The sequence below is a fragment of the Pseudorasbora parva genome, chromosome 18 (genome assembly GCF_024679245.1).
Source record: "Pseudorasbora parva isolate DD20220531a chromosome 18, ASM2467924v1, whole genome shotgun sequence".
NCBI classification, from domain to species: domain Eukaryota; kingdom Metazoa; phylum Chordata; class Actinopteri; order Cypriniformes; family Gobionidae; genus Pseudorasbora; species Pseudorasbora parva.
Window position 1 is genome coordinate 43504070 of NC_090189.1, and position 21634 is coordinate 43525703.

The following is a 21634-nucleotide window of genomic DNA, read 5'->3' on the forward strand; positions in this document are numbered from 1 at the left end:
TTGGGACATTAAAGGGTTACTTCAGCGATTTAGCATATGGCTTTGTATCAGCCGGGAGTATATGTGAATGTCGGATACTCTACCAAAGAGGCTAAAGGCTGCAACCTCAAGTGTCAATCACTAGAGCATCCGTGAAGGTCCACCAAATAATGTCCCCCAACCCTTAAACAAACAGGACTGCTAACCTGTTAACTGTCACTGGCCCACCGGTGGGCCCATTTGCCACTGCATGTTTAAAACAGTTGTATCCTATATTTATCCTGATCTAATGTTGAAAAACTATATATAATTCGAAAGCATACGAACTCAAGATTCATCCTGTGGAAACCGTTTTGAAATCGGACCTTGCGTTACCATGGAAACGGTGCTCTAAAATATTCTAGCAGGCTCCTCCCCAAGTGGGCTCATCATATCTCATATTTATTTAACTACTTTATAATAAAAACCTTTTCTAATCTTGACAAAACACATATCGTCGGAAAGGTCTGAGTCTCACGGTTCTATATCTGAAACTGTTTTCTAATACTTGGACAAAAAATATATACATTTGACACTGGAAATTGCATTTAAAAAATCAATGGAATTTCAATGACACCCGGTGGCTATGTGTGGTACAGCGCCTAAACAAAACCTCATGGGAACTTCAATTTTTGTGATATCAACTTTAAATTTGGAACACAAATTGATTAGACCTATGGCTTTGATTTGATAGTAATTTTAGAGTACAAATTATTTCGTCACATATATTAAATATTAAATATCTAGTACAGTATATTTGATTTACAGTAAATTTAACCTTCTATAATTTTTATATACTTTAATTATTTGAAGAGATTTCACTTAAGCAATACTCTGCTGACTGTCTTTTTTAAAATGAGACCAAACTTATGTCTATAATATTCCATTTAAGTTTGGATAGTGAATTTTCATGTATATTTTGAAAAAGGGGGTGACCGTTAACAGGAGATCCGCTCCTACATTCAGGACTCCTGGGACGTGCGTCGAGCGCAGTGAGCTAAATATTGCACAGTGCTCCAGACAATCAGCATTCTCTCTAGATTGTATAGTTGAAACAAACATATTCCCCTCGGGGACTGATATATGCCAACACCGTCATGATGTCTGTCCTGACCCAACATGAAACCCTTTTAAGAACAGGAGAACATGCTTCAGGGCCAGAAAGACCATCAACGCCGAAAGATTTATGTGGAGTTTGTGATGCTAGTCATCTTTATTTCTATCGCTCTTCTCCAACGCCGATTGTGTCAGAGCAGCTTCAGTGTTAAACAGGACAATACTGCAGCAGAATTAGATTTGGCTGTACAGTCGTTCTGGAGTAAACAGTGATGTTATCAGCTTATTTTAAATTATCATAGAGAGACAATGCTGGCAGATCAGTATTATAGTTTATAGAATTAAATAAGACCTAATGTATTAATTGTATTTATATATTTAGTTGAATAAGTTAGATCATAATGTTAGTGTCCCCAACTGAGCAAGCCAAGCCAAAGGCGACCAAAGGAACCCAAACTCCATCAGGGCATGATGGAGAAAAATAAACCTTAGAGAAACCAGACTCAGTTCTCCTCTGGCCTATTAACACACAGTTATGATTATTATTAATACTATTATGCTAGAGCGTCCAATGACCGAGTAACGATCTTCCCTGAAAAACTGCCCCAGCCAGTCAGGGATAGTCAATACTTTTCTTAGAGACGCCACCCAGAAGAACCACTGTCTGGATAACTCCAGCAAATCAACAACACCAGATTTAAACAATAAGAGTGTGTTGAGCTGGAGAACAGTCATTAGTTTCTGTCCATTAATGATCCAAACAGTGTCTAGTAAAACACATCAGAAGCACGTCATGTTTCTATGGCAACCCGAACTTCCGCAGTGACTGTAATGACTTTAATAATAGTTTTTCTTTTTATTCAAAATATTCACAAACTTGTTAACTATCTCATGAGCTATCTGATATTCTGATTGGCAAATATGTGTAAGTGAATGTGTTTTGTCATGATGTTCACGTTGGTTGATCTATAATGCACGATGGGCGCCGCCATGTTAGTTTGCGCCTCAGAGAATCGGATCTGTCGGATTTACATCATGCAAATTCATCCTCGTCTCACGAAACAGTCGAAAGTCGTTTCTGTCGCAGCTTTGAAAGTCAGTGATGATTTTTTTCTTCTTTAAAAGGTGTTTGGGTTTTTGCAGAAAGCCTTTCAGGAATCACTCTTGTAGAGTCTCGTGAAGTTCAATGATTTCACAGCATTTATTAAACACTGATTTATAGTTTAGAGCAAAATGGAAGAAGACGGATGTCCAAATGCTCATTTAGTGGAGGATTCACATAAACAAAGTTGATTCTGTCTTCAGTGAAGGTGAACAGTGTGAGAATATCAGATGTGTATCAGTGTATTGGATCCGTGCATTCGGAAGTTGAATCCAACCAACAGATATTGTTTAGTTCATTCACTGCAGGAGGAATGACAAATAAAAGAAAAAATGCTGCATGGGAGAATGTCACCAATGCAGTTAATTCCGTTGGGTCTGAGGAGAGAACTGTCCCAGAAATAAAATAAAAAAAAGTTTGATATTAAAGTATTGGCTAAAAAACGTGTCACAGCACACAGACGAGAAATGTTCGCAATTGGAGGAGGACAGACAACAACGGAACTTTCCCCATTGGACAACCGCATAGCCTGCATCATCGGAGACACGGCTCTGTCCGGGATTACTAAGGACAGTGACACTGATGCTCTTGCGACAGAACAAACCAGGCCATCTAACACCCAAAGTGAAGGTAAAATAAACCAACTGGAATAGGATATTGTGTTTGCATACATTTTATTTCAATTTGTAAACTTTTAATAAACTCAATTAAATTAATGTGAACATTTGTTTCCTTAATAGCGACACCCGTTGTGCCTGAGGAGCTTGAGGAGCTGGGCCCATGCATTGCCCCTTCCATGCGCCGTGCGCCAAGAGTGCTGAGTGAGGCGGTGCTACAAAATCAAGAGGAAACAACAAAATCCATTAATGACCTAAAGGATCAACTGAGCAACATAACGAATGTATTGATTCAAATCAACGAGTCTCTGAAACAGATTGCCTCTTGCGCAAATACAATTGCTAATAAACCATAAACCACTGACTAACGTGATTTCAGTTATTTGTTTCCACGAAGCTGCAAAACACAAAATGAAATCGCTGTAATGTTTCTGCACTCGACCAATGGCCAGACTTACCTAGAATCTCTGTATGATCCTCTGTCTTGTCTGAATGCCAGCGGCATTAGGAGGTGGCAGGGGCACTGCATCGGGCATATGGCCGTCTGGTCTTGGGGGTTCCTGCAGAGGGATGCCCTGTCTGATGGCCAAGTTGTGTAGCACACTGCAAGCCATGATGATTTTGCATGCTTTTTCTGGCTGATACTGCAGTGTCCCTCCCGTGCTTGACAGACACAGCCATCGTCCTTTCAGCAGGCCTATTGCGCGCTTAACTGTGCTCCTTGAGCGCGCATGGGCACGGTTGTATGCCTGTTCCTGCTCGGTCCTCGGGTTGGTTAGGGGGGTCATTAGCCATGACTTTAGCGGATAACCTTGATCACCTTATGATGAAATAGTTTTAAGTAATTGTACATAGCCCTACAATAGCATTTTAAACATGTTGTAGCCTTAAATTCACCAATGAGCCAGCCATCCTCAACAGCGCCTTCTTGGAGACGCACACCCACAGAGCTATTCTGCAGAACGAACGAGTCGTGTGTTCTCCCAAGCCACCGCGCAACGACGTTTAATAACAACAAATTTGCATCACAAATTATTTGCACGTTAACAGAATGAAACCCTTTTCTATTTACATAATTAAATTCGTTGGTTGATGGTGCTTTTATGGCAATGTGGGTGCGGTCTATAGCTCCAATTATGTTTGGGAATCTAGCAATGGCATGAAAGTCCCGTTTTATTGCGGCTTGTTGAGGATTTCGATAAGGGAACTGGATGTAGGTTGGGGCCAAGGAAATAATTGCATCCAACACTGCCGGCATGATACTACTCACTGATGGCTGGGATATACCACATATGTCTCCAACCTCACGCTGAAATGTGCCAGTAGCTAAAAATCCAAGGGTGGACAGGAGTTGGATGTGAACGGGAATGGCTTTCGTGCGATTTGTTTCTCTCTCCAACACTGGTCCTAAATCACAACACAAATCCAGCAGTACATTTTTGGGAAAGCGGTACCTACTTAGAAGCCACTCTGTGCTCTCGCAAAGCAGATCAGCGCGATCTTGGAAAACGCACTCTCTGCGGAACGCATTGTTTGCCAAGTCTTCCAATAACGCAAGATAAGCCATTGCACTGAGACAAATATATTTCACATCTGTCTTTTATAGGGTTTGACACCAATTAAGCATTGTGTTTAAAACTAGACTAACTATAAATTGAGTGTTTTAAAGGAAACACAGGACATATGTGGATTGCTTAATGCTTACTGTGACACTCTTAAATGCTTTTTATGTGTAGTGTCGCTATTCTACCACTAGATTATCTGCGTAAGCATGCTCAGAGGTGTGCTTATATTTACACACATTTCTACGTATAAGTACACGTTGGTAAATCCCACACTTTGCGTGAAACTGTTCTTACACACTCACTACGCACAGAACTGTGCGTACGCACCGTTGAAAAATGAGGTCCCAGGTACAACATTTTTGGCATTTCTCGGATCTGCAGTCTAGAAATGTCGCTGACAGGCAACACACACACACACACACACACACACACAAAGACACAGGCCGTGTCCTGGTTAAAATCACTTATTTCTCTGAATTTAAACATTCTTGGAAACATTTGGGATAATGTACACAAGTCAACTAATTATATAACAATGTTCTAGTGGCTTTTTTACATTTGAATCCTAAAATCTTACATATTGTGCCTTTAACGAGTCAATAAATGTATTAGCTTATCATTGCTCACAAATAAATCTCTCTATTAGAACCATCTGCTGTGTCTATGATAAGCTATTCAGTATTAATGTCATGTATTATTTGTATATTCAAATACCTTTTATATATTATTTATTATTAATATATTAAGTATTCCTGGAAGAAAGGAGCAGCGGCTAGTGTTTCCTCAGTCATTTTACCGGATTGTCAGCTGATCATCGCTTGACCAATCACAGACCAGCTGATGACGCAGCCGCGGCTGTAAACAAGTACAGTATAAACAGACACGCGCTCGGAGCGCCTGTGTGAACACACACACTCACACACACACACACTCACACACACACCGCCATGGACAGAGTGAGTCTCTCTCTTTATTCTTCTTCAGTGTTTGGGTTTGTTTAGTCTCTCTGAACTCTAATGTGTCTGTTCTCACATCATCGCTGCAGTGTTATTTTGCATAAGAAACGAGAGTGAAACTGCTTTCATTTGATGGAAACAAAAAATCGCGCAAATATTGACTTGTAACTGCACTTAGAAAATATATTAATATTATGTAATAATACATGCTGAATTGTTTATGCACATTTAGCTTGTTAATTTTGTCAGAAATAATGACCCTGGACCACAAAACCAGTCGTATGGGTCAGATGTATAATCATCTAAGAGCTGAATAATCTTTCATTGTGTGGTTTGATAGGACAATATTTAGCCGAACTATTTGAAAATCTGGAATCTGACGGTTCAAAAACATCTAAATATTTAGAAAATCTGCTTTAAAGTTGTCCAAATGAAGTCCTTAGCAATGCATATTACTACTAATAATACATTTATGATATATGAATGTGATCTTAATATCCTAATGATTTTTGGCATGAAAGAAAAATGGATCATTTTGACCATTATAGTGTATAGTTGGCTTTCCCAACAGATATACCCGTGAGATTATGACTGGTGTTGAGCTCCAGGGGCACATATCGTGTTATTTCTTAGTTTTGATGACTTTATTATGTGGGGAATAGAGATGTGTATGTCTATAAAAGTGCATGAGTCAGTTCAATACCGGCTCTTTATACATTAGTTGAGGTGCAAGCCAAATGATGAGGCATTTCATCTCTAAACTCAGGAAAACACTGGAGGACTTTGGGACTCGCTGAAGAAAGCAGCTTTTGTCATCGGATCTGGGCTTTTCTTCCTGGTTGGGTTTAGAAACTCAGTGACATGGTGAGCAGTTTTGCCTTCCTTTCCTCCCCTGTTTCGGTTGTTTGTCGTGTCCTTTATGATTGTCTTCCGTCATTAATGATCTGTTTGTGTTTTAGGCATTTGCAGAGGTTTTGGGGAGCGTCTGGAGATTTCTGGCAGACACAGTGGACCAAACTTCACCTCGCCTTGGGTGGAAATGAGGCTGCCTTGTTTTTTATCGGTCAGAGAAGTTGTAAACCTTGTTTTTAACCTTTATGCGACTTCCCCTCTGGACACTGATTAGGAAATGTTCATGCATCTGTTGTTCTAGACTGAACTCTGGCTTAAAGTGCAAAACAGATGCACATCGATCGCTTTTCCAGACCTGGAAAAGTTCACTTAAATGGCAACATTTTGGCAAAGGCCACTGTATTGTGCAACTTTATTTAATACACACACTCAGAAAAAAAGGTACACGGCTATCACTGGGGTGGTACAAAAGGTACAAAAGTGAAAAGGTACATCTTTGTACCTTACTTACCCCTAAATGGTACATATTAGTACCTTTCCGGTTTTGTACCTTAGGGTACCGCCCCAGTGACAGCAATGTACCCTTTTTTCTGACAGTGCAATTTCCCAACGATGCAAAGTTGAAAGTGCCCTAATATGAATAGTGAATGAATCATGTTTTCTGTGGTGTTAAACAGGGACCATGTTGGTGCCGACGCTTTCGTTCTGGTTGTTTAACGCCCTGCTGATGGTTGTGGACACGACAGGAAAGCCAAACTTCATCACACGCTACAGGATTCAGCCTGACAAAAACAATCCGGTACTGTCCTGTTAAACACTGTATCATTACTGTCTGTTTCACACACTACGCCATTCACTCTAGGCCCGAGCCGTAACCTGGTCTTGAACATCAGGGGGTTTTTCAGGGAATGTTGGTCTTTTTATTTAAATAATTAAATGCCATAAGGTTACTTAATTTTGAGTGTGTATGAATCCAAGTATTAATGACTAAAAGTATGAGATTGCTGGATTAATCATCACATGAATTGGTCTGTTCCTCTTATGTGAATAATGGAAAGTGGCAGTCCTGGTATAACGGAGAAGAGACCCGGACCCAGATTTCACTCATTATTTCGTGCTGAGGCTGGAAAACATATTTAATATTCGCTTAATTATTTAGCTGACAGTGAAAGATTAAAGCAACCTTAATGAATATTGCACTGAAACTATTTGACCAGTACGTTTCTTAAAAGACTTGTCATTAGACAAATCGCATGATCCTCGGTGTGTGACTCAAATAATAATGCAGACATGTTTCAATAGCGTTAAAGATTAACAAATGAAACTTAAAAATTATGTTAGCGTTGATATTACTGAGTATGTTTCAGTGATTTGTTTGATGCATCGTGCAATGATTTGTAGGGTTTATTAGTAATATATCTGCAAATATCACTATGTATTGATATATTAGTGTACATGTTTTCCTCTGTGTGTAGCACACGACTCAGGGTTCACCTGTATTTCTGTACTGTAGCTCACAGTCCTATCATAATGCAGTTGAAAGAACATATTAGCCTATAAAGTGATAACTTTCTCTGATAACTGTCAGTATTGATAATAATTTCAGCACGCATTGCATGACTTTAGATCACACAGCATATATAATCAGACAGTCATAAACACTTCCATGGTTAGATGATGTAGTGTATAATAATAATGTCTGGCTGTTAAAGCAGAGACACTCAATAATACCCATAAAGTTCAGAGTTCACTGACAGATTCAGTCGTTATATAAACCAACATGTTTTTAAAAGTCTGATAATATTAATCAGTTGCACATTGCCTGGAAATGTTTTCTCTCAGTTCAGTTCAGATTGTTTTTACCCTAGAGTAACCTTTACCGTAGACACTTTACTCACTATAAGGGACTTCACTGCAAAAATGCTCTTCTTACGTAGTATTTTAAATATCTAAAAATTCTTACATTAAGAAGTATTTACTAGACAAGCAAAAGTTTGTCTTGTTTGGGGGGAAAATTACTCTTAAGTAATTAAGAAAATGAAGTGAGGTTTTGCTTAAAATAAGATCAATAATCTGCCAATGGGGTGAGAAAAATAATCTTAATTTAAACAGAAAACAAGATTATTATTCTCACGTCATTGGCAGATTATTTTGCTTGTTTTAAGCAAAAACCCTTAACCCCCAGAAAACAAGCAAAAATATCTTCTGTCATTTTACTCATCTAGTAAATAAATCTTGATTTAAGAATATTTAGATATTTGGACTGGAAACTAGACAAAATTACTAAGTAAGAAAAGCATTTGTCAGAGTCACTGATAGTGAGTCGAATGTTTTTTGGGAGCATCAAAAGGAAGCGCTACCCTTGTAACCCTTGTAGTTAAGATGACGGTTCCCACAGGAAGCATACCTCAGGAGCTGAAAATAGACCCGGAAGAGAAGCCAATGCTGAATAAAGTCGTAGTTTTTGTTATTTTTGGACCCAAATGTATTTTGGATGCTTCAAGAGACTCTAATTAACCCACTGATGTCTCATATGGACTACTGTGATGATGTTTTTATTCCCTTTCTGGACATGGACAGTATAGTGTGCATACACTTGCATACGCTCTCGGACTAAATATAAAATATCTTAAACTGTGTGTGAAGATGAACGGAGGTCTTACGGGTGTGGAGCGACATTAGGGTGAGGAGTTAATGACAGACATTTCATTTTTGTGTGATCTCTCCCCCAGGTGGATCCGGAGCGTCTGCGTGGGGCGGTGAGGACGGTGCTGTTTAACCAGGTGTGTCTGTCGGGGCCGGTGGTGGTTCTCACCTATATGCTGATGCAGTGGCGCGGGGACCCGTGCGGCCCGGAGCTGCCCACCTTCCACTGGGTCCTGCTGGAGCTGGCCATCTGCGGCCTGATGGAGGAGATCCTCTTCTACTACACACACAGGTCAGACGGGTGTGTGTGTGTGTGTGTGTGTATGTGTGTTGGCCATCTGCGGCCTGATGGAGGAGATCCTCTTCTACTACACACACAGGTCAGACGGGTGTGTGTGTGTGTGTGTGTGTATGTGTGTTGGCCATCTGCGGCCTGATGGAGGAGATCCTCTTCTACTACACACACAGGTCAGACGCGTGTGTGTGTGTGTATGTGTGTATGTGTGTTGGCCATCTGCGGCCTGATGGAGGAGATCCTCTTCTACTACACACACAGGTCAGACACGTGTGTGTGTGTGTATGTGTGTATGTGTGTTGGCCATCTGCGGCCTGATGGAGGAGATCCTCTTCTACTACACACACAGGTCAGACGCGTGTGTGTGTGTGTGTGTGTGTGTGTGTGTGTGTGTGTGTATGTGTGTTGGCCATCTGCGGCCTGATGGAGGAGATCCTCTTCTACTACACACACAGGTCAGACGCGTGTGTGTGTGTGTGTGTGTGTTTGTGTGTTGGCCATCTGCGGCCTGATGGAGGAGATCCTCTTCTACTACACACACAGGTCAGACGTGTGTGTGTGTGTGTGTGTGTGTGTGTGTGTGTATGTGTGTTGGCCATCTGCGGCCTGATGGAGGAGATCCTCTTCTACTACACACACAGGTCAGACGTGTGTGTGTGTGTGTGTGTGTGTGTGTGTGTGTGTGTGTGTGTGTGTGTGTGTGTGTGTGTGTTGGCCATCTGCGGACTGATGGAGGAGATCCTCTTCTACTACACACACAGGTCAGACGTGTGTGTGTGTGTGTGTGTGTGTGTGTGTGTGTGTGTGTGTGTGTGTGTGTGTGTTGGCCATCTGCGGCCTGATGGAGGAGATCCTCTTCTACTACACACACAGGTCAGACGTGTGTGTGTGTGTGTGTGTGTGTGTGTGTGTTGGCCATCTGCGGCCTGATGGAGGAGATCCTCTTCTACTACACACACAGGTCAGACGTGTGTGTGTGTGTGTGTGTGTGTGTGTGTGTGTGTGTGTGTGTGTGTGTGTGTGTGTGTGTGTGTGTGTGTGTGTGTGTGTGTTGGCCATCTGCGGCCTGATGGAGGAGATCCTCTTCTACTACACACACAGGTCAGACGTGTGTGTGTGTGTGTGTGTGTGTGTGTGTGTGTGTGTGTGTGTGTGTGTGTGTGTGTGTGTGTGTGTGTGTGTGTGTGTGTGTGTGTGTGTGTGTGTTGGCCATCTGCGGCCTGATGGAGGAGATCCTCTTCTACTACACACACAGGTCAGACGTGTGTGTGTGTGTGTGTGTGTGTGTGTGTGTGTGTGTGTGTGTGTGTGTGTGTGTGTGTGTGTGTGTGTGTTGGCCATCTGCGGCCTGATGGAGGAGATCCTCTTCTACTACACACATAGGTCAGACGGGTGTGTGTGTTGGCCTGATGGTCTTCTACTACACACACAGGTCAGACGCTCGCTTCATACTTCTGTTACTTTCCTCAGTGAAATCTATGATGGAAAATGAGTCGTTGACAACCTTTATCCCCACACTGCAAAAACTGCTCTTCTTATTTAGTATTTTTGTCTCGTTTCCAGTCCAAATATCTTATAATTCTTAAATCAAGATGCATTTACCAGATCAGTAAAACGACATGAGATATTTTTCCTTGTTTTCTGGGAAAAAACATCAAGTGAGTTTTTGCTTAAAGCAGGCAAAATGATCTATCAATGGGGTGAGAAAAATAATCTTGTTTCTTGTTTGTGTCCCAAACAGAAATAAGACTTGTTTTTAGATCTAATGGACCTAATGGAAATGAGCTCACCCAATTTACACATGAACACATCCGGAGACCAGGAAGAAAACACTGAGCATCAGCTTTAGTTTCTGCTCTGTGTTAGAAATCAGGAGTGGATAAAGTAGATATAGTATCTTAACAATAGTATGTTCCAGAAACACTTTAGTATTTACTACAGTCATTTTACTATAACACATTATAGTATTTTATTGTTTAATGTGGGTTTGAACAAAGCCTCAGATGTCTCATTATGACTTCAGTGCCTGTAAGGATGAGAAATCGGGAAGGTGAGGGGGATTAACAAATAGTATTAAAACAGGGGTAGAAACAGGACGTGTGTGTGTGTTTGACCGGTCCTATCACACACAGAATCACGTACTCACTCACTCACTCTGCTCTTCCAGGCTGGTTCACCATCCGTCGCTCTATAAGAGCATCCACAAGATCCATCACGAATGGACGGCTCCGGTGGGAGTGGTGGCGCTCTACGCTCATCCGGTGGAGCACGTGGTAAGACCCGGCTCAGATGTGGACAGGCTCATTTACTCCAGTACTTTACCTAAGGACACTGAGTATCTGTGCTTTACTGGAGTATTATTTGTTCTCCAAGCTTATGACTTTAACTTCACTACATTTGAAAGACAAACATCATACTTTTTACTCCAGTACATTTTAGGGGTGTAACGGTACACAGATCTGATGGTTCGGTATGATTTCGGTACAGTAGTTTTACAAAATTACTTTTTATTTATTTTGATTCAACAGTGGTTTACTGAAAAAAAAAAAGTCTAAATTGATTAAATTATAACTAAACGTTTCTTAAAGATAATGCTGTAAATATAGGGAGTCTCTACTTAGGCTACACATTGTAATATTAAAGCTTAACAACAGAGCCCAACTATTAGCCTCAATTCAGTTATTTAATTTTTAGATATAATAACTAACACTCATAAGCTTCACATAAGGCGGTTTTTGCATTAACTTCTAAATAATAAATATAGGCTAATATAGCTGCATATTTTTAGCGAAAGAGTTTGTTTCTTTTGCGAACTAAGCTGTGGAAACTGAATGACTGGCCTGAGGTAAATGCTACGGGACATTTTTCTCAAGCTGTTTTGTCTTTCTGCGTTTGAAACACCGATTGAGGAATTACACGACATATACGTTTCAGTATGTGTACTGTATCCTGAACATACCTTAAAGCCCCACTTGGCTACTTTTGCTCTCGGGGTCCCCCTACAGTTTGGAAAAAATAATGTCCTCAACTACTGTCGTAAGCTCTGTCATCCTACATCAGGGGATGCCATCGCGCGTGCATTTGTTGACATGACAACCCTGATAGCCCTGAGCTAGTGATGCGCGGGTCGTCTCATAACCCGCGGACCCGTATGTCTATTTAATGGTCGCGGGTGCGCAGCGGGTTGTAAAAATATATCCAGTGGTGCGGGGCGGGCCAAATAACTTCATAAAAGCGTCCCGCGGGTCGGTGCAGCGCTAACAGTTCCCCTGAACACTGCTGGAGGTGTTCACATGCAGCTGTTCTTCTGGCGTCGCGTGTGAAATGTCTTCATCAGGTACAGTCAGTGGCAGATGCTCCAGCAGGTCATATGAATATCATTTCATGGGTTTTATTTTTTTCAAACGCCAAATAATCACGATGCTCACGTTTACAAGCCAGCGTCATTATAGTAGTCTATTGGTTAGCGTTTTCCAGAATCTATATGATCCTTCAGTTCAGTGTTTGAGTGGTCGGTAATCACCGTAACAAGCAGGACAGCATCGGTCGGGCACGCCTCCTTCAGCTCACGCCGACGAGCAAACGCTGGTCACATGTTGATCCTCGTCCTGCCTTTAATCACAGCACTCTCTCGTTTCCTCTTATTGCTTTCCTCCAACAAAACCTTTTCTTTCTTATTTGTCTGTGCTGCTTCGGACATGACTATATTATCCGACAAACAAAGTTGGGCTCGCACGTCCGACTGTAAGGAAGTGTGTGTGTTGGTGGAAGTGACGTATATGCCGTAAAGCAGTCGAATTTTGTAGTTCTTTTTGTTCTCGGGTTACTACCCGAAACCCGAAGTTTAAAAGTACGATTAAAAACGATACAGACCCCATCAGGCTATGGCAGACGTGTCATTCAACCTATTGTAAGTCGATTTATCATCACAAGAGTCTTAAAAAGTATATTATGAAGGTTGAAAAGTTACCTAGTGCTACTTTAAGAGATCACTCGCGTGCCGCCGCCGTTTAAACTGACGCGCCTATACAGTGATCAGTCACGTCACATAAAGAGTGTCAAAATGGCATTTATCGTTTGAATTTCATGCACTGAATACCTAATATGTTCGTTTGGGAACTCGGATTGAAGTGTGTTCTTAAAACAAGCCGACTGTTAGCTGTTAAAGATTGCATTCGTACCATTCGGTGCACGAAACGGTTTGGTACGAATACATGTACCGTTACACTCCTACTACATTTCTATCAAGCTCCTCGAAGTGGAAAGTCGTTTCTGTCGCAGCTTTGAAAGTCAGTGATGATTTTTTTCTTCTTTAAAAGGTGTTTGGGTTTTTGCAGAAAGCCTTTCAGGAATCACTCTTGTAGAGTCTCGTGAAGTTCAATGATTTCACAGCATTTATTAAACACTGATTTATAGTTTAGAGCAAAATGGAAGAAGACGGATGTCCAAATGCTCATTTAGTGGAGGATTCACATAAACAAAGTTGATTCTGTCTTCAGTGAAGGTGAACAGTGTGAGAATATCAGATGTGTATCAGTGTATTGGATCCGTGCATTCGGCCTTAAAGTGACAGCAGCTTTATAAAGAGCTTTGTAACTTTTCTACAAGTATTTAAATGAGTTTAAGTTAGTCGTCTGCTAGTGTGTCAGATGGAGCGTCACTGACTGGCTTAAACCATGATGGCATAATGTGCATTTATACAACTATAATACAATAATGCGGCGACATAAAGAAGGACATTTACTTTTGATACTTAAGTACTTTTGAAAACAAATACTTCTGTACTTTTACTCCAGTAAAAATCTATTTTTACAACTTTCACTTGTAACGGAGTAATATTTGACCAGTAGTACTTTTACTCAAGTAATGAAGTTGTGTATTTGTCCACCTCTGGCGGGCTCAGATGTGACCCGTACCGCGAGTGTGTGTTAAAACGCTTCGTGTGTGTGTGTGTGTGTGTGCAGCTGTCCAACATGCTGCCGGCTCTGGCAGGCCCGGTTCTGCTCGGCTCTCACGTCTCCACGACCAGCCTGTGGTTCACCATCGCTCTGCTGGTGACGACCGTCTCTCACTGCGGATATCACTTACCCCTGCTGCCCTCGCCCGAGTTCCACGACTTCCACCATCTCAAGTAAGTCTAGGCTAACCTTAAAGGGTTAGTTCAGCCAAAAATGAAATGTCTGTCATTAACTCCTCTCCCTAATGTCGCTCCACACCCGTAAGACCTCCGTTCATCTTCACACACAGTTTAAGATATTTTATATTTAGTCCGAGAGCGTATGCAAGTGTATGCACACTATACTGTCCATGTCCAGAAAGGGAATAAAAACATCGCCGGATCGCCAATGTCTCGTGATTTCAGCAGTTTGACACACGATCTGAATCATGAATCGATTCACTGACTCATAACCGTTTGAATCTTTATTTGAGGATTGAACACAAACGCGGAAGAGAAGCCAATGCTGAATAAAGTCGTAGTTTTTGTTATTTTTGGACCCAAATGTATTTTCGACTTTTCAAGAGATTCTAATTAACCCACTGATGTCTCATATGGACTACTGTGATGATGTTTTTATTGACATTTCATTTTTGGGTGAACTAACCTTTTTTTAAAAAAATCATAACAGACTGTGTGTGAATGGTAGTCCCTTTTACAGTGATTCTAAATGTTGACTTGTACGCTGCATTATTTTTAGTCTTTGTGCTCCATTAGAAGTAAATGAGGAATGTTTTGTTATACACTATATTGCCAAAAGTAATGGGCCGCCCCTCCAGATCACTGAGTTCAGGTGTTCGATCTCTTAATGGCCACAGGTGTATAACTCCAGCTCTCGGCCTACAGACGCTTCTACACACATTAGTGAAAGAATGGGTCGCTCTCAGGAGCTCAGTGAACTCAAGCGTGGGGCCGTGATAGGCTGACACCTGTGCAATAAGGCCATTCCTGACATTTCCTCACTACTAAATATTCCACACTCAACTGTTAGCGGGATTATAACAAAGAGGAAGCCATTGGGAACAACAGCAACTCAGCCACGAAGTGTTAAATCCCAGAGCGGGGTCAGCGCATGCTGAGGGTCACAGTGCGCAGAAGTCACCAACTTTCTGCAGAGTCAACAGCTCCAGACCTCCAGACTTCTGTGGCCTTCAGATGAGCTCAAGAACAGCGGAGAGAGCTTCATGGAATGGGTTTCCATGGCCGAGCAGCTCATCCAAGCCTTACATCACCAAGAGCAATGCAAAGCGTGGGATGCAGTGGAGTAAAGCAGCCGCCACTGGACTCTAGAGCAGTGAGACGTGTTCTCTGAGCGACCAATCACGCTTCAGTCTGACAATCCCATGGACGAGTCTGGGTTTGGCCATAGCCAGGAGACCGGGACTCGCCTGACTGCATTGTGCCAATTGTAAAGTTTGGTGGAGGGGGGGTTGTGGGTTGGGGTTGTTTTTTAGGGGTTGGCCCCTTAGTTCCAGTGAAAGGAACTCTTAATGCTTCACCAAGACATTTTGGACAATTTCATGCTCCAGACTTTGTGGGATCAGTTTGTGGACGGCCCCTTCCTGTCCCAGCATGACTGCGCTCCAGTGCACAAAGCGTCGGTCCATAAAGACATGGATGAGGAGTTTGGTGTGGAGGAACTGGACTGGCCTGCACAGAGTCCTGAGCTCAACCCGATAGAACAGCTTTGGGATGAATTAGAGCGGAGACTGAGAGCCAGGCCTTCTCGTCCAACATCAGTGCCTGACCTCACAAATGAGCTTCTAGAAGAATGGGCAAAAATCCCCATAAACACACTCCTAAACCTTGAGGAAAGCCTTCCTAGAAGAGCTGGAGCTGTTAGAGAGGGTGGGCCGACTCCAGATTAAACCCCACGGGTTAACAATGGGAAGCTCATGTGTGTGTGAAGGCAGGCAACTTTTGGTGATATAGTGTATTTACAAGTTATGTTCCAGAAGTGAAATGTAGTGAAATTTTTCTTTCTTGTAAATACTGTATTTGTTCACAGAAATTACCTAATGCCTAACTAATTACAAGGGTTAAAAATAAAAATTGGTGTCTATTCCAGTTTTCTGATCCAGTTTTCAGTTAACTTTTTTTTGTTTAAGCAAAGTTATTAAATAATTTATTTGTCTTTGTTTAATCAAATTTTATGATTGTTTAAACAAAACAATTTCAGCCATTTGAAATTAAAGGGCAACCACTGCATTTTAGTCACGATACAATTTTTTTTTAACATGAACTGTTGTTTTTGGTTTAAATTAGATGTATGTATAATTTTAAGACTGAACGGTCTGACTGTAGATTTGTGAAATGATGCTTCAGACACCAGTCAAAATGAGCACAGCAGACGGGCCGAAGGATTTCTCTGATTACCGCTGTACGTTTGCAGACTTCGTAATATTCCCACACAAAGTGCATTTTAGAAAATTACTGCAATACAGTTTGTGCACAAGTAGGCTAAAATTAATTTTAAAAAATGGTTCTGGGGCCTTAGACTAGTCTTAAAAGTAAGTCATCCCATTTTTTTCTTTAAGACCGGTCCTAACTTTTTAAAATCAGTTACATAAAATGGTAGATCATAAAATGTTATCATAGCTATCAAAATCCAGTGTTCGGCACTTTGCGGACGTGAGTTTTTGTTGTAGATGTCTGTCTTTAAAAAAAAAAAAAAAAAAAAAATTGTGGTGTACTGTGCTAATTAATTGAGATTTCGTACAGCTCTTCCAGGTTGTTGGCCTTGTCTGTTCCGTTGCTTCTATTACTCTCCTCTTTTTTGTAAGTCGCTTTGGATAAAAGCGTCTGCTAAATGATTAAATGTAAATGTAAATGTAGATCAGTTCAATTTGAATTTCAATTTGAAAAATTAGTGCTTAGACACAGTCTTAACTTAGTGGCTAAGTTTATGCAGCTAGCCCCTGATTGGTGGCCGGTGCATCTGGTGCTAATAGTGTGCAGTAAGAGACGGTTTATGACTGTGAGGAAGAGTTGAGCTGAGCTGTCGTCCAATCAGTGAGCCTCTCACCTCTGCTCTACATTAACTCCTGCAGTCACCTTTGCTCTCATAAGATAACGGCGACCCGTTCAACTGATAGCTCTCGTGAGGACGCCGACATGCAGACTGGGGATGCATCATGTAACGCTCAATCTATGGCCCATTTTCAGAGAAAAGCTCCAATGATTTGCAAATCCTATCACTCCATATCACATCCGTTTACAGCTGTTTTGTGCAACCAGTTTATTAGTCAATGATCGCCTCTTCATTTTTGATGTGCAAAAAATCTATCCACCTTATGTGCTCTTTGACATCAGTTGGGAAGAGTGATCTTAAACTAAAACGGGCACCATTTTGTAGTCTATTACCCCATTACGTAACTTCATAATTACATTACTTACTCTAACTCCAGCACTTTCTCTGGTGATCGCATATAGCCTGGGCCCAGTTAAAAAAATCTGGATCAGATTGATCCGGATTTAGAAATCCCATGTTTTGTTATCCAGGATCACCTGATCATCTTACTTCTATGCCCGTTTTTTAAAGGAACATGCGATTGGATCACTGTGGTCCTAATACCACATTTCAGGATTACCCAATCCTGTTTACCACAACTGAGTCCAGGGCCGTGCACAGACATTTTGAGGGGCAGTGGCCCAAACCAAAAAAAGGAGCACTATAGGGGGGTTGAGTATCATCTTAATATAGAGAATTAATAACAAACCTTTTACAATCGTACTGTCAATACAACTGTTAGGCTTTAGTGCTAATTACATTTATGTTGTTCTAATTATTCTTCCAAAAAGTTGATTCTGGGCTAATTTGATCTCTTTTCTATTTATTAAGTAGCAAATGAGAATCACTAAAATTATTGAATATATTTTGCGACAAAGGTCTTGTTTATGATTTATGTAAATCATACGCAACAGTTTTTTAATAACAGAATATGTAAACTATGGTATTTGGGGTAAAAGGCATATTTAACTTGATAATAAACAGCTGACTGACTTCCATTTGTTGACATGATGGTTAAGATTCAGCTGGTAAATATCTTAAGTTGGGTGTCCATCTTAGAGGTAACATCATATTTATAATAAAAATATGATAATAATCATATCATATAATACAAATATATTAGTTGTTACAACGATAACTTTATTAAATTATTATGGGATCTCATTCATTCAATGTTTTCAGATTATTTAGGCTACTTAAATTTGTTTCTGTATTTTAAAAATATTTTATATTAACATTTTAATATTTACTGAACAATGGTTAATTATTTTATTAATCAAAATAAACAGAAAATACTGCAAACGTTGCTAGAGATTTTTTTGCACAAGTATGAACTGTTTTGAAGAACTAGCTCATTTTTCTTAGGGTGTGCTTTAGCCCATTGTACCTGATACAACTCATTTATATTTATAACAGCCTTTATTACCTTTTTTTTTAAAAATTGTGTATATGATTAATATGGTCTAAATAAAATATCATAAATATGACGTATGTTATAGATACTAGTATTAACTCGTAAAATTGATTATAATCGGAAATCTATTTTATAGGATATAGGAGCGATTTCTGCTTGACCTCTGTTCTCCTCAGAGCTGGACAGTCCCTCAGCTCATTTACTCGAGTCCTGTACTTAAGGACACTTTTTGAGTATCTGTGCTTTACTGGAGTATTATTTTTTCTGCAATCTTCTGACTTTAACTTCACTACATTTGAAAGACAAATATCGTCCTTTTTACTCCACTACATTTCTATCAAGGTCGAAAGTCGTTTCTGTAGCAGCTCTGAAAATCGATGGATGATTTTTTCCTTCTTTAAAAGGTTTTTTTGTTGTTTCAGACAGTCTGTCAGGAATCTCTCTTATGCTGCGTTCACACCGCACGCGAATGACGCGAATAAATCACGCTATTCGCGCGAAGTTGGACGCGTGAACAATTTGAATCCATTCGCTTCATTCGCGTGCGACATTCACTTGACAACAGACGCGAATTCGTGTCATAGGAGGGGGTTCTGCCAGGCAGCGGCAGTCGGCAGAAGGACGAGCCGAGTTAAGGCTGCTCTCACCGGGGTTGATGAGCGCTGAGCTCCGGTGATCGCCTGGGTCTCACACCTCCGAAAACACCAGATCAAATTTTCAAATAGGAGCTCTCTTAATAAATAAATCACATATTTGAGCTTTAAACAACTACATTCTCGCCTGAAAAACTATTTAAACTACATTTTGTGACACAATACAGTAGTATTTTTAAATTACTCTGGCCTCTGGGTTTCCCATCCATCACTTCACCACGTGACAGCAGTAAGCAGGCTCCTCATTGGTTAACGCGGCGCGAATATCCGCCAAAGTTCAGATTTTTCAACTTGAGCGATTCGCGTGATCATTGCCGCCTCATTCGCGTGAATCGCGCCGCAGAATGCCTATTCGCGTCTCTGCATTGACTTAACATGTAAATCACTCGCGCGAATCGCGTCATTCGCGTGCGGAGTGAACGCAGCATTATAGGGTCATATACATTTCCCCAACTTTTTTTGAACACCATTTTATAGCAAAATGGAAGACGACGGTTATTAGGCACAAGTGTTTGCACCCACAGCCATACTTTAAAGTATGTTTCAGTAAAAAAAAAATCAAGATTAGTTTAGTTGGCATACACTTGGTGCCTGTCTTATAAAATATTACAAATATAAACGTCTGGGAGAAAGAGAAGAGTAAAGTTGTGAGAATATCAGATGTGTATCAGTGTATTGGATCCGTGCATTCGGCCTTAAAGTGACAGCAGCTTTGTAACTTTTCTACAAGTATTTAAATGAGTTTAAGTTAGTCGTCTGCTAGTGTGTCAGATGGAGCGTCACTGACTGGCTTAAACCATGATGGCATAATGTGCATTTATACAACTATAATACAATAATGCGGCGACATAAAGAAGGAAATTTACTTTTGATACTTAAGTACTGTTAAAAACAAATACTTCTGTACTTTTACTGCAGTAAAAATCTGTTTTTACAACTTTCACTTGTAACGGAGTAATATTTGACCAGCAGTGCTTTAACTTTTACTCAAGTAATGAAGTTGTGTATTTGTCCACCTCTGTTCTCCTGCAGGTTTAATCAGTGCTATGGCGTGCTGGGCGTTCTGGACAGGCTTCATGGGACAGATGAGAAGTTTCGTAACTCAAAAGCGTACGATCGGCACACCGTCCTGCTGAGTCTGACCCCGCTGAGCCAGAGCATCCCTGAAGAGGCCAAGAAGGCCCAGGATTAACACACACACACACACACACACACACACACACACACACACACACACACACACACGTGTCCCTTACTCTTACACAAGAGTCTGACTGCCAACATCAGCAGGTGTATCGATCTGGAGTATGGACACACACTCCTGCGTTCAGCTTCAGGTCCCTCACCCTAAAGCGTTTGACTAATATAGGCTAATTTACTGTACACTTTATCTGAAGCTGCTCTAGTCTGGGATCAGGGTTCACATGCTGTCTTCAACCCGCTGTCATGTGACGATCCATTCCTGTGTTTTATTGCTCTTAATCTGTGTCTGTGATTGTGTCAGAATAGCACTTTATACAGCTGATAAATAATTGTAATACTTTTGATGGATGTTATATTTTAATACTGAAATCTAGAGATGGTTCATGACTAGTCTTCATCAGTTTCTGGATGTTCTGACTGAAGCTCACTGATTAAAACTAACCTGTGCACTGGGTGTGTTTGCATTATTAATTATCAGAGTAAAATGTTCAATTTGTCCTCCAGATCCAGAGTATGTATGAAGAAATCCTTTGCCATGCATTACCGTACAGACCTGACCACCCATGAGGAGTCCAGAGCCGCGTTTATAAACTGAATGTATGAGCAAAAACCCACGTCCTCCTCTCTTCCAGATGCGAAATCTAACTGTAAATGGCAAGTGATCTTGAAATTGTGCAGTTGAATGGGGACAGAAGTCCCATCCCCGGCTTGGCAGATGAGGATTAAGCTCGTCCCAGACTAAAATCTATGTTTGAGCGGTTTTAGCTGAAAGCACATCTTAAGATATGTCTCGTCTCAAGATGCACACTAGTAATGTTTTTCTCTAAGGCAAGTTTATAAAAGCTACTGAAATGTCCTAATTGAGCTTTCCAATCCATCTATCCATTTTGATCAATTAATGAGCGCTGAATTATTTCTCTAAACTGGAGTGTACAGCCGATGGGCGCCACCTAGCTGCGAAATAAATGTATTGTCATATCCTTTTTTTAAATCCTTATAATATTATTATATTATATATAATATTATATAATAGAAATATTGTAATATAACATTGTTATTATAAAGTTGTGCATGTCACTCAGACAAAAAAAAAAAAAAAAACAGCAAAAGTAACCAGCATGGCTACCACAGCATCTTGCAGCGGCATGCTATTACATCCGGTTTGCGTTTAGCTGGACCATCATTTATTTTTCAACAGGACAATGACCCCAAACACACTTCCAGGCTGTGTAAGGGGCTTTTTGACCCTGA

The 21634-nt window shown here is 40.8% G+C and overlaps 1 protein-coding gene across 1 annotated transcript; it reads left to right on the forward strand.

Moving 5' to 3' along the window:
• The first annotated feature begins 5195 nt into the window (after nt 1-5195).
• On the forward strand, nt 5196-20837 carry faxdc2 (fatty acid hydroxylase domain containing 2). Its single transcript, XM_067424172.1, has 8 exons — nt 5196-5314; nt 6081-6178; nt 6274-6377; nt 6844-6965; nt 8899-9104; nt 11275-11380; nt 14072-14238; nt 20213-20837. Exons 1-8 carry the CDS (start codon nt 5306-5308, stop codon nt 20370-20372), a joined length of 972 nt encoding a protein of 323 aa, XP_067280273.1. The 5' UTR covers nt 5196-5305; the 3' UTR covers nt 20373-20837.
• The last annotated feature ends 797 nt before the right edge of the window (nt 20838-21634 follow it).